The 13,061-nt window shown below is 42.4% G+C and overlaps 1 protein-coding gene across 1 annotated transcript; it reads left to right on the forward strand.

Moving 5' to 3' along the window:
• Window positions 1-1,128: 1,128 nt before the first annotated feature.
• MC5R (melanocortin 5 receptor) lies at window positions 1,129-5,797 on the forward strand. Its single transcript, XM_054020985.1, has 2 exons — window positions 1,129-1,237; window positions 2,194-5,797. The coding sequence occupies exon 2, from the start codon at window positions 2,276-2,278 to the stop codon at window positions 3,251-3,253; it is 978 nt and encodes a 325-aa protein (XP_053876960.1). The 5' UTR covers window positions 1,129-1,237; window positions 2,194-2,275; the 3' UTR covers window positions 3,254-5,797.
• The last annotated feature ends 7,264 nt before the right edge of the window (window positions 5,798-13,061 follow it).

Consider the following 13,061-nt stretch of genomic DNA (forward strand, 5'->3'; position numbering starts at 1 on the left):
AGTCAACTGACCCAGGCTCTGAGACTTGGTTTTTCTATGCAGTGTCGACATACTGCATAGTCACAAACCTGACCCACCAGTCTGCGTTCCACTCACAGGACAAAGTGCTTGCCCAGTCTGGGTCATCCTGTACTGCCCTTATGGGCTAGTCTCTACACCTAGTGCCCATCTGGCACCCCTCCATTTGATCCCCCAACTCGGAGGGGATCCTACTAGTAAAGGTAGGCTTCGCATGTTCTTCTTTTATGTCTTTTTGCAGTTCTGTTTAATGACAGTGTGGCTCTTTGTTGAAGAGTGCATATAAGGCAAATGCTAGGTGTTAATAAAAATAAATAAAAGCTACCACAAAATTCTGTTCCTGTGCTCTCACTGATTTTGGATCGATGATTTCAGTGGAGACTTGTTTTCAATCAATACTAAAAATAATAGGGAAAGAAAAATAGAACAAGTGCATAAGTGTAAGAAAACAAGCCAAGCAAATATGCCAGTTATTTATCATTACACACACACACACACACACACACAAATAAAACAGTTTGGGAGCAGGACCAGCTCTGGCTTTTTTGCCGCCCCAGGCAAAAAAGCCTCCGGCTGCCCCCCCCCCGGCGTGGCAGGGGAGGGCGCCGAGCCCAGCCGCGGGCCGCTCTCCCCGACTGGCCGGAGCGCAGGGGAGCGGGGAGGGCAGCGAGCCCGCCGCGGCTCCGCTGGTGACCGGAGCCCCGGGAGGAGGGCGGAGGGCCCGGCCAGAGCTCCGCTGTCCCTGGCAGCCAGAGCGCCGGGGGAGGGCGGCGAGCCCACTGCGGCTCTGCTCTCCCCGGCGGCCGGAGCCAGAGCACTGGGCCGGGCCGCCCCCCTCCAGGTGCTGCCCCAAGCACAAGCTGTTTGGGAGTGAATTCTGGATTGCAAATAGCTGCCAATAAAAAAATAGAAGTTGAAGTGCTCTACAAGTGTGAGCCACTGGGTGGTGGTAAAAACCCAAGCCTTCAGTAATGAAATGTGTGGGAAGAGAAGTTGGAGGTAAAGAAGGGGGTAGAGGAGGAGTCACAGATTGAGCACTGAAGTCATTAACTCTCTGAGACTATATAAGGCAGTTGCACAGTAAATAGTTTATACCTGGGCAGCCTTGGCTCTATGAATTTGAACATTCTTTTTTCATTTAGCTCTTGAGGATGGACAGGCAGCTAGAGGGAAAGAATACAGGATATGAAGAGAAATAGGATCTGAAGGAACAGTCCTGGTAAATAAGTACAACTGCTTCTTAATTGTATAGGAAATGTTACCTTTTAAAATGGGAGAGTAATTTATCTTAAAAGTCTTTGAATTTTATTTGCACTGACTGACAACAAGCTAAATATGTTCTGCTTATTAAGAATTTTATTGCTTATGACATTCCTCTCAAAATATTATCATTAGTGGGGAAAAAAAGCCTTAATTAATATACCCATAATTTGAATAGAATACCCATGGTTTTCCTGACAGAAATTCCCTTGTGATTTTAGTGGGCAAGTTAAAATATTCAAATCTTAATTACAAGAGAATAAAACAACGTGAAACCTGAAATATATAGATTTGTCTTGTTTAATGGTTTAAAACAGTATTGTTAAGCTGAGCATATTAGTCTGGAGCAGATAAGCTGTTTATATCACAAGTTATGCAAACTTAAGAAGTACAAAGGTCAGGAAAAATATTTAAATCTTTTGCTTAAAAGGCTAAGTCATTAATTCTTGCAGGAATTCAAATTTTATATAAGTATGATCAGATGAGAGGATACAGTCTGATTTCAGTTATGAATAGTGTATTCTTATGGATTTCAAGGCTGCCAGGATTGAGACACCTGTCAGATACTATTTGTTGTTCTGTAGTAATTTAGCTGAAAATATTCTGTGTTCACTAGAATTTCCAGATAAAATGTGCTAGCTTCAGGGAAAGACAATCAACATTGGAGAATGAGCAAAAGTCTGAGGAGAAAGAAAAAAGAAGGGGAATAAATCTCTCTATTCGTTTGTGATTTTAATTTCCCTATGAGCAAGGATAGCTGGAAAAAATCGATGACAGGTTAACTTAGAATAAATATAGAATGTGGAGCAGTTGTGAGCTGTATATACTGAATTAAATACAAATATTTGATTCCATTTGATATTTGCTTTATCAACTCCTATCTGTTTTTGTCATGTTGTCATATTTTTTTGGCAGGCTTCTTGCCTTTCTGGAAAATGTATTTACCACCCTGCTTTACAAGTCCTTTGGAAAGAAGAGAGCATATTTGCCTCCAGAGATGAACTCCTCCTACCAGCTACACATTCCAGAACTTAACTTGAGTACTTTTGGCATCAACTTTACGGTGCCTACTGTCAAGAACAAGTCATCACCATGTGAGCAAGTGGTCATAGCAGTGGAGGTGTTTCTAATCCTGGGCATTATAAGCCTCCTTGAAAATATCTTGGTCATCTGTGCAATAGTTAAGAACAAGAACTTGCACTCACCTATGTATTTCTTTGTGTGCAGTTTAGCAGTAGCTGATATGCTGGTCAGTGTTTCTAATGCTTGGGAGACAATAACGATATATTTAATAAACAATAGGCATCTAATTATGGAAGATGCTTTTGTACAACATATAGACAATGTTTTTGATTCAATGATCTGCATATCTGTGGTGGCTTCCATGTGCAGTTTGCTGGCTATAGCAGTAGACAGGTATGTCACAATTTTCTACGCCCTGCGTTATCACAACATCATGACAGTGAAAAGATCAGGGCTAATCATTGCATGCATATGGACATTTTGCACTGGCTGTGGCATTATCTTCATTCTTTATTATGAATCAACTTACGTTATCATTTGTCTCATCACAATGTTTTTCACCATGTTATTCCTCATGGTCTCTCTGTACATACATATGTTCCTCCTGGCTCGTACTCATGTCAAGAGAATAGCTGCTTTGCCTGGGTACAATTCTGTTCATCAAAGGACCAGCATGAAGGGGGCTATCACTCTGACCATGCTACTAGGCATCTTCATTGTTTGTTGGGCTCCGTTTTTTCTCCACCTCATCCTGATGATTTCTTGCCCTCAGAACCTCTACTGTGTTTGCTTTATGTCTCACTTCAACATGTACCTCATCCTCATCATGTGTAACTCAGTGATTGATCCCTTGATCTATGCCTTTCGTAGCCAGGAAATGCGGAAGACCTTCAAGGAGATTATTTGTTGCTATAGCCTGAGAACGGCCTGTGGGTTGCCGAGCAAGTATTAGGAAAATGCATTTTTGAATGAGGAAACCAAGATGCAACATTATTATTTATCAGGAAAATCATGCATCAAAATTGTTAGCATCTTCTTGCCCTATTTCTGCTGAAGGAACTATAAAATGTCTTTCCACCTTATAGTTGTAATGAGGATCATATTTTTATGGAAAGCTGTTTTTCTAGTTTGATGTTATTTGGTTTATTTCCTCTTCCATACACACCTATAACTCTAACTGGCATTAATAGGAGTTAGCATATGCATGTGTATCAAGAGAAGAATAGAACACTTGGGGCCAGATTCAAGCCAAATATCTTATAAAAGTAGCAGAAATTTCATCCTTTCCCCTCTTTGATTTTTACGGACAGGGTACACCAATATGTAGATGTGGGTAGGATATCCCTATTTGCCTCACTGCCAAATGCAGTGAGCATTAACTAACACACAACCAATACATGGGTTTCTAGTTACATTTTCTTTGGGTACAACATGGCTCATTTTGGCTGTCCAGTGTGAGAATGGACAGGTTTCCTGTCAATTTCTTTATTGACATAAAACCAGAAGAATAACTGATCAGCATTAAGTGAAAAATATAATCTGTAAATGTCAGTGTCCATATGCCTCAACCAACACAATTATGAACAAGAACTTATATATGTATATATACACAAATTTTTGTATCCCAATCATGATTGTTGCACTCACAAAATACATACTACACAAGAGGTCAATGTAATTGCAACATTTCCCAGTATTAAGCGTAGTATTTTGTGACCCCTGTCTGTAGTTGTTGCAGTGTACCTATTACTGTATATCTAGGAAAAGGTGTACCACATGCTGGTTTTAATGCTGCAGTGGTTCATCCTAAAGGCAGCACTGGATATGGGTTTTTCTGGGCCCTGAAATGAGTACAGCATATATGGCTTCAAGGTAGACAAAGGTAACCCATGTAACATTTTGTGGGGAGAGGTTAGGCCAATGAGCATGTCAGAGGCAGCAGGAAGATTGTCAGATGCGGGTGGATTTGGGGCACTTATTATTGGAGAAATTTGGGTCCCCGAGTACATCTTTCACGATGGCCGTTACACAAAGTATGGGTGGTTTTCAAGGCATGCTGGGGGTGGGTGTCAGCAAAAGAGGGCTCCCAGGAACATGGGAGAATGCCATGCCATAAATGCCATGTTTATATAGGCCTAAGCCAGCATCTGATATGCTTTTCTCTTTACCAAGAGGCTGCCATTTTCATAAAATACAGCAACCCTCTTACATTTTGTATAAGCAATTTGCTTCCTGTTGTGTTCTCTCCAATATTATCTTCTGTAACAGTTATGTAATGTGAAGAATATTGGATTTGGTCACAGATGAAGAAAGTACAATCAAGGAGCCACAAAATATTCTAATTTCTCTTCCAAGGAATGATACAAATCTACAGAATGTCCTCCCAAAAGCTGGATTATTGCATTTAGATATAAAATATATAAAAACTCAGAGGAAACAGTTTCATAGTGATTACACATCTGAAATGTAAGTAGCTCACAAGAGTAAATTATTCCTTTCCAAAGTCAAGAGGTTACTCTCGCTAAATTGTCTCCAGTGAACCTGTTTCAAGGCCTCAACCAAAGCCCATTGAAGCCAGTAGAAAGACTCCCATTATCCCAATTGGTTTTGGTTTAGGTCTGTAGATCGTAGCATATTTCAGAAAAAAAAAACTTGGACGTTTTATTATAAATGTCAATTTTTTGCTCCAAACTCAGCACCTTATGCACAGCTAACTTCAAAAACACAGAAATCCAGAGATCCACACTCTTAGGACAGCTGAATATCTTCGTGTCTACATTTTCAATGTGGAGGTTTGTGGTATTATGATAGGCTATTATCAGCCTCCCTAACTTATACTTTTTTCTTGCTCTGCTGTGGAGATTGGATGATAAAGCTTTGGACATGTGTTTGGAAAGTAGTCAAGTTTACAAAATGAGGGCCATATACTGCCCTTGATCTGCATCCTCAGCTCCCATTTACATGAATGGGCATTTTACTCACAGTTGACAGACCTGAATACAGAATTTTAGTGCACCGATTGTATCAGGAACCCACCAATACTTTAGGGGCCAGATTCTTCCCTCAGTTACACCTGAGAATGGGATTTTACATTGGCAGAATTTTGCTTTAAGGTGAAGTTCACTCCAGTGCAGAGTTCACCACTTAAATCTCACTTTAAATAGCATGGATAGCAACTCTACACTGGGGTGAATTTCACTCTAGCTAGGGTGAAAATGAGACAGTACAATTAATTTCCAGCAACATAATTAAAGGCATAACAAGTCTTCAAATCACTATGTAAATAAACCATAAAATCCTCATTAGGTAATTCAGTTTGAAGATTTTATATATATATATTTATATATATAAGGTCGTATTGTAAATAATTGTAAATCAATAAATAAGAAATCAAAACTGTAAAAGCTTTGGATATTTTCTTGAATTGTACATTACCTGATATTTTGTTTTTGCTCTGGAATTTTATTTTATGTAAAAAGATAAGTATCTGAGGTAATTATTAAAGTGGAGGGTTGGAAAACCCATTTGTTGTTGATTATTCATTGTAATGTAGTCTCTAGAGTTTATTTGGAAAATTGTCTGTATTTTTGGGGTGTTACTTCAAGTGGTAAATTGCAAACAGAATTCCCGGGGAAGGGAATATTACACACCAGGATTTCATATTTCGTGATGAAAGCCTTATAAAAGAAGTTACGGGCTAACCAAGAGATATTTAAATTTATTTATTTGCTCCTGCAGCTGTTGACATCTTCTTTACCCATCATTGTCAGCTTTACAGGGGGAAGGGGCAGCTCTGGCATGACACTGATTGCACAGAAAAGAAACTGCTAGCATCTGTAATAAGAGACAGGAAAAATATGCCACAATAGTGGCCCTGATTCTCTGTTCTGTCATACCAGTTTCAGTGGAATCATGCCAGTATAACTAGTATAGCAGAGTGGTGAATTAGGCCAGGCCCAGTGTTTATTGGTCATTGTGACTAACACTATTAAAACTAATGCTAAATAAATGAATACATAGATACCACCATATATACACCTCATATTCAACAACTGAATGAAAACAAATGTACTATTTTTGTTTCTACTAGAATATGAGGAGGGAAAAAAAGTGAGTATTCTGATGGTTTCTGGCAGTCATCATTATTGAGTTTTAATTAAAAGTATGAACCTTCATGCCAGTAACCTAAAGAGAAAACCACAAGAAAATTAGCTACTGGCTTTTGCTCTCAGCAGCCCACCAATCCATGATATCACCCTTGCTCATGCTGTCATTCAGTTATGTTTCAACAGAAGGTCTGTCCACCTGGAAGACACATGCATAGTAACAACTCTGTAATAGAGCAGAGTGTTAACCAAGAAAAACAGCCTTACCTTTGAAGGGTAGACTTGATCACTACTTCTTCACTGATCCACTAAAAGGCCACTTCATGTTTGACCTGGTGGCAGTAAGATCTCAAAGAGTTATCCTCTGATGTTTAATTTATTTTTTCCTTTAACCTTAAACGCAACAGATATGACCACTATTATTTGCTGTATTGGATGTTTCCCCTTTCCCCATGTCAAAAACCAAGAGAGAAAAAGAATGGAAAACTTGTTTTGTTCTGTGTGGACACCAGTAGTGTTCTATTATGAGTCATTACTATACATCTCATTTATTCTGCATTCATACCTACTAAAGGAGATGCAACTTCCCCATAGAAGTCACAAGGGCAACTGATGTAAAGGGATAGTGTCAGTTACACATCCAGTCAAAGGAGATCAGAAGGAACTAGGAGAGTATTAGAAAATTGAGTCACAGAGCTGCACCATAACTCTGCCCAGCAAAGCTGAACTTTGGAATCCTCGATCCAAACTGGAGGACTGTTTTTCCCCCAGTATAACTTAAAGCAGCCCCACGGCTGCTGTAAGTTCTATTGGCTGCAGTGGACTCCAAGAGGCATGTTGTTGGAGTGTATGGGCATTCCAGCCATGACCCCCATCATGCTCCTGTGCTGGCTCTATGGCACTTGAAGATTTCCCTATGCCCTACACACCATAGTTGGTCTCATTGACTTGACAGAGGTACCAACATGAGTAAAGGCATGCAGGGTTAGGCCCCAAGTCAGACATTCATAGATTCATAGATTCATAGATTCTAGGACTGGAAGGGACCTCGAGAGGTCATCGAGTCCAGTCCCCTGCCCGCATGGCAGGACCAAATACTGCCTAGACCATCCCTAATAGACATTTATCTAACCTACTCTTAAATATCTCCAGAGACGGAGATTCCACAACCTCCCTAGGCAATTTGTTCCAGTGTTTAACCACCCTGACAGTTAGGAACTTTTTCCTAATGTCCAATCTAGACCTCCCTTGCTGCAGTTTAAACCCATTGTTTCTGGTTCTATCCTTAGAGGCTAAGGTGAACAAGTTCTCTCCCTCCTCCTTATGACACCCTTTTATATACCTGAAAACTGCTATCATGTCCCCTCTCAGTCTTCTCTTTTCCAAACTAAACAAACCCAATTCTTTCAGCCTTCCTTCATAGGTCATGTTCTCAAGACCTTTAATCATTCTTGTTGCTCTTCTTTGGACCCTTTCCAGTTTCTCCACATCTTTTTTAAAATGCGGCGCCCAGAACTGGACACAATACTCCAGCTGAGGCCTAACCAGAGCAGAGTAGAGCGGAAGAATGACTTCTCGTGTCTTGCTCACAACACACCTGTTAATGCATCCCAGAATCATGTTTGCTTTTTTTGCAACAGCATCACACTGTTGACTCATATTTAGCTTGTGGTCCACTATAACCCCTAGATCCCTTTCTGCCGTACTCCTTCCTAGACAGTCTTTTCCCATTCTGTATGTGTGAAATTGATTTTTCCTTCCTAAGTGGAGCACTTTGCATTTGTCTTTGTTAAACTTCATCCTGTTTAACTCAGACCATTTCTCCAATTTGTCCAGATCATTTTGAATTATGACCCTGTCCTCCAAAGTAGTTGCAATCCCTCCCAGTTTGGTATCATCCGCAAACTTAATAAGCGTACTTTCTATGCCAATATCTAAGTCGTTGATGAAGATATTGAACAGAGCCGGTCCCAAAACAGACCCCTGCGGTACCCCACTCGTTACGCCTTTCCAGCAGGATTGGGAACCATTAATAACAACTCTCTGAGTACGATTATCCAGCCAGTTATGCACCCACCTTATAGTAGCCCCATCTAATTTGTATTTGCCTAGTTTATCGATAAGAATATCATGCGAGACCGTATCAAATGCCTTACTAAAGTCTAGGTATACCACATCCACCGCTTCACCCTTATCCACAAGGCTCGTTATCCTATCAAAGAAAGCTATCAGATTGGTTTGACATGATTTGTTCTTCACAAATCCATGCTGGCTATTCCCTATCACCTTACCACCTTCCAAGTGTTGGCAGACGATTTCCTTAATTACTTGCTCCATTATCTTCCCTGGCACAGAAGTTAAACTAACTGGTCTGTAGTTACCTGGGTTGTTTTTATTTCCCTTTTTATAGATGGGCACTATATTTGCCCTTTTCCAGTCTTCTGGAATCTCTCCCGTCTCCCATGACTTTCCAAAGATAATAGCTAGAGGCTCAGATACCTCCTCTATTAGCTCCTTGAGTATTCTAGGATGCATTTCATCAGGCCCGGGTGACTTGCAGGCATCTAACTTTTCTAAGTGATGTTTAACTTGTTCTTTTTTTATTTTATCCGCTAAACCTACCCCCTTCCCATTAGCATTCACTATGTTAGGCATTCCTTCAGACTTCTCGGTGAAGACCGAAACAAAGAAGTCATTAAGCATCTCTGCCATTTCCAAGTTTCCTGTTACTGTTTCTCCCTCTTCACTAAGCAGTGGGCCTACCCTGTCTTTGGTCTTCCTCTTGCTTCTAATGTATTGATAAAAAGTCTTCTTGTTTCCTTTTATTCCCGTAGCTAGTTTGAGCTCATTTTGTGCCTTTGCCTTTCTAATCTTGCCCCTGCATTCCTGTGTTGTTTGCCTATATTCATCCTTTGTAATCTGTCCTAGTTTCCATTTTTTATATGACTCCTTTTTATTTTTTAGATCGTGCAAGATCTCGTGGTTAAGCCAAGGTGGTCTTTTGCCACATTTTCTATCTTTCCTAACCAGCGGAATAGCTTGCTTTTGGGCCCTTAATAGTGTCCCTTTGAAAAACTGCCAACTCTCCTCAGTTGTTTTTCCCCTCAGTCTTGATTCCCATGGGACCTTACCTATCAGCTCTCTGAGCTTCCCAAAATCTGCCTTCCTGAAATCCATTGTCTCTATTTTGCTGTTCTCCCTTCTACCCTTCCTTAGAATTGCAAAGTCTATGATTTCATGATCACTTTCACCCAGGCTGCCTTCTACTTTCACATTCTCAACGAGTTCCTCCCTATTTGTTAAAATCAAGTCTAGAACAGCTTCCCCCCTAGTAGCTTTTTCAACCTTCTGAAATAAAAAGTTGTCTCCAATGCAGTCCAAGAATTTGTTGGATAGTCTGTTCCCCGCTGTGTTATTTTCCCAACATATATCCGGACAGTTGAAGTCCCCCATCACCACCAAATCTTGGGCTTTGGATGATTTTGTTAGTTGCTTGAAAAAAGCCTCATCCACCTCTTCCACCTGGTTAGGTGGCCTGTAGTAGACGCCTAGCATGACATCTCCCTTGTTTTTTGCCCCTTTAAGCCTAACCCAGAGACTCTCAACACTTCCGTCTCCTATGTCCATCTCTACCTCAGTCCAAGTGTGTACATTTTTAATATATAAGGCAACACCTCCTCCCTTTTTCCCCTGTCTATCCTTCCTGAGCAAGCTGTACCCATCCACACCAACATTCCAATCATGTGTATTATCCCACCAAGTTTCAGTGATGCCAACAATGTCATAGTTGTATTTATTTATTAGCACTTCCAGTTCTTCCTGCTTATTCCCCATACTTCTCGCATTTGTATATAGGCATCTAAGATACTGGTTTGATCTTTCCTCCCAGTTTTTTCCTGACTCTCCTTTCTCTCTGCCAATATAGCCCACACTCCCTCTTGTTTCCGACTCATTTCCCCGGTCTCCATGTTCCCCACTTACCTGTGGGCTTTGCTCACCTGTCCCCGTCGAACCTAGTTTAAAGCCCTCCTCACTAGGTTAGCCAGTCTGTGTCCGAATAGGGTCTTCCCTCTCCTCGAAAGGTGAACGCCATCTCTGCCTAGCAGTCCTTCCTCGAATAGCATCCCGTGGTCTAGGAAGCCAAAGCCCTCCTGGCGACACCATCTTCGCAGCCAGGCATTCACCTCCATGATGCATCTGTCTCTGCCCGGGCCCCTACCTTTAACAGGAAGAATTGAAGAGAATACCACCTGTGCTCCAAACTCCTTCACCCGTGCTCCCAGAGCCCTGTAGTCACTCTTGATCCGCTCAGTGTCACACCGCGCAGTATCATTTGTGCCCACATGGATGAGTAGCATGGGGTAGTAGTCAGAGGGCCGGATAATCCTCGACAATGCCTCCGTAACGTCTCGGATACGGGCCCCCGGCAGGCAGCATACCTCCCGAGATGAAATGTCAGGGCGACAGATGGGCGCCTCCGTCCCCCTCAGCACAGAGTCTCCGACCACCACTACCCTACGTTTCCTATTCGCAGTGGTGGCAGCAGACTCTCCAGCCTTAGGGGTACGAGGCTTCTCCTCCTTTACTGTAGGGAGTGATTCCTTCTTTCCTGTATCAAGAAGAGCATAACGGTTACCTATAACCACGGCAGGAGGGTTCGGAGCAAGGGTGGAGCACTGCCTGCTGCCAGAAGTAACCAGCTGCCAGCGTCCACCCTGAGCCATCTCCTCCTCCACCAGTGGTGTATCAGCAGTCCTGTGTACTGGGACAGCTACCTCAGCTGTCTCCACATGGACACTGTCGAGGAATTGCTCATGGATACGGATGCTCCTCAACCTAGCTACCTCCTCCTGTAGCTCTCCCACCTGCTGCCTGAGAGATTCCACCAGCAGGCACCTTTCACATTGGATGGTCCCCCCAGCCTGGATATCAGTAAGTGGAAATTGCAAGTTACAGTCTTTGCAAAACCACACCAGGATCTGGGTAGAGGCATCCATGCTTAGGCACTCTGTCTGGCTACAGGCACAGGTGGAGGAGACAGCAGCAGTGCTGGCACAGGTGTTGCGGGTCTTCCTAACCATCGTAAGCCTCCCTCTGTCAAACTCCCGTCTGCAGCCCCCTGTCAGCTGAAAGGGTTGTTTAAGCAAACAGTTAGAATGTAGTTGCTTTATAGGTATTAAGGGGAATCAAGAGAAAACAGATGGAACCGGCAAGGGACCCTCGCCCCCTTCCTAACTCCCTTGCGAAACTCCCTGTTAGCAGCCCCTGGTCGCAAAGCTCCCTGGTCGCTTGTGCGCTGCTTTATAAAGCCCTGGCCTGTATGAATGCCCCGCCCACTGATTAAGGCTCAGCCACTTACCAGAGGCTTCTAGCTTTCAAACCTTCCTTTGAAGCTCACAGCTTCCAACTGCCAGCCACAGCACACGGTCCTTCAAACAACCAAAACAAACAAACAGACTGACAAACACAAGCTCAGCACACAGCAAGTAACCCTCAAACACAAACAAACACACACTACAGACAGTCACTTACCCCAAAAGGTTGCTGTATTGCTCCTCCTTCACCTGGAGAACTCCCTTGCGAAACTCCCTGTTAGCAGCCCCTGGTCGCAAAGCCATTGTGTCAGTCAGATCGAGGAATCCTTCTCTCTGTTAATTGAACATTATCAAACTCTTCTCACTAGTAGAGTTGAGTGAATAATTGATTTTTCAGTTCAGTGGCTGAAACAAAACCAAAAAAAAAAAAAAAAAATCAGAAAATCAGCTACTTTCAAACTGAAACTGAATTTTTTGGAGGGTTTTTTCTCTCACCAAAATGAAAAACTAAAAACCAATTCACTTTGGGTCAAACAAAACTTTTGGTTTCACCTGAAATGAATCTTTATTTGTTTAGTTTCATTTTATTATGTTTTCAGGTGTTCTTTACCCCTTACATTATTTTAAACAATTAACAAAATGAAACGTCAAAACATTTTGTTTTGAAAAATGAAAAACAAACTTTTAAATGTTTTTTTTTCCCATTTTTTATTTAGCCAACACTATTAGCCAAATTCCACTCCAATCCATACGTAGTTTTGGTTGCCCTGAAACTGCATTTTTCAGCAAATTTACTATATGACTGAAAAATTTTGCTCATCTCTACCCACTGGTGACAGTACAGGTCACCCTCAACTGGACTTTCATATCAAGTTTAAATTGATTCTGTAGTAACTCTCTGGAAGGGGCGTGTCAGAGGGTGACACTGGCCTTTTATGAGGGAAGAGGCCAGTGACTGATCAGTTGACCTCCTATTAGGCTTAAAAGAGGGCAGCTGGACCCTAGATGGGGTGGTCCCTAAATGGGAGACAAGCAGCAGCAGCAGCGGCGACGACTTGCTCTGGGAGAAACCTGAAGAGAGCAGAAAGCTCTGGATGACCTCCCTGGAAAGAGGGAGAAATTTCCAGGAAGCCAGCAGAGGGAGAAGCATGCTGACCTTTCTGAGCCTGAGAAAGCTCAGGCTGGAGAGGGCTGAGAGCACCAGGGGGAGATGTCTGATAGCTCTCTGAGCCACAGTGCTGAAGATAGAGGGCCAGAGAGGGCTAAAGGCTGGGCTGAGAGGCTGGAGCTGCAGAGAGCCTGAGCATGGTGCGAGATGCTGGGGCTGTACATTGATGGA

This window comes from Malaclemys terrapin, chromosome 2 (assembly GCF_027887155.1).
Source record: "Malaclemys terrapin pileata isolate rMalTer1 chromosome 2, rMalTer1.hap1, whole genome shotgun sequence".
NCBI classification, from domain to species: domain Eukaryota; kingdom Metazoa; phylum Chordata; order Testudines; family Emydidae; genus Malaclemys; species Malaclemys terrapin.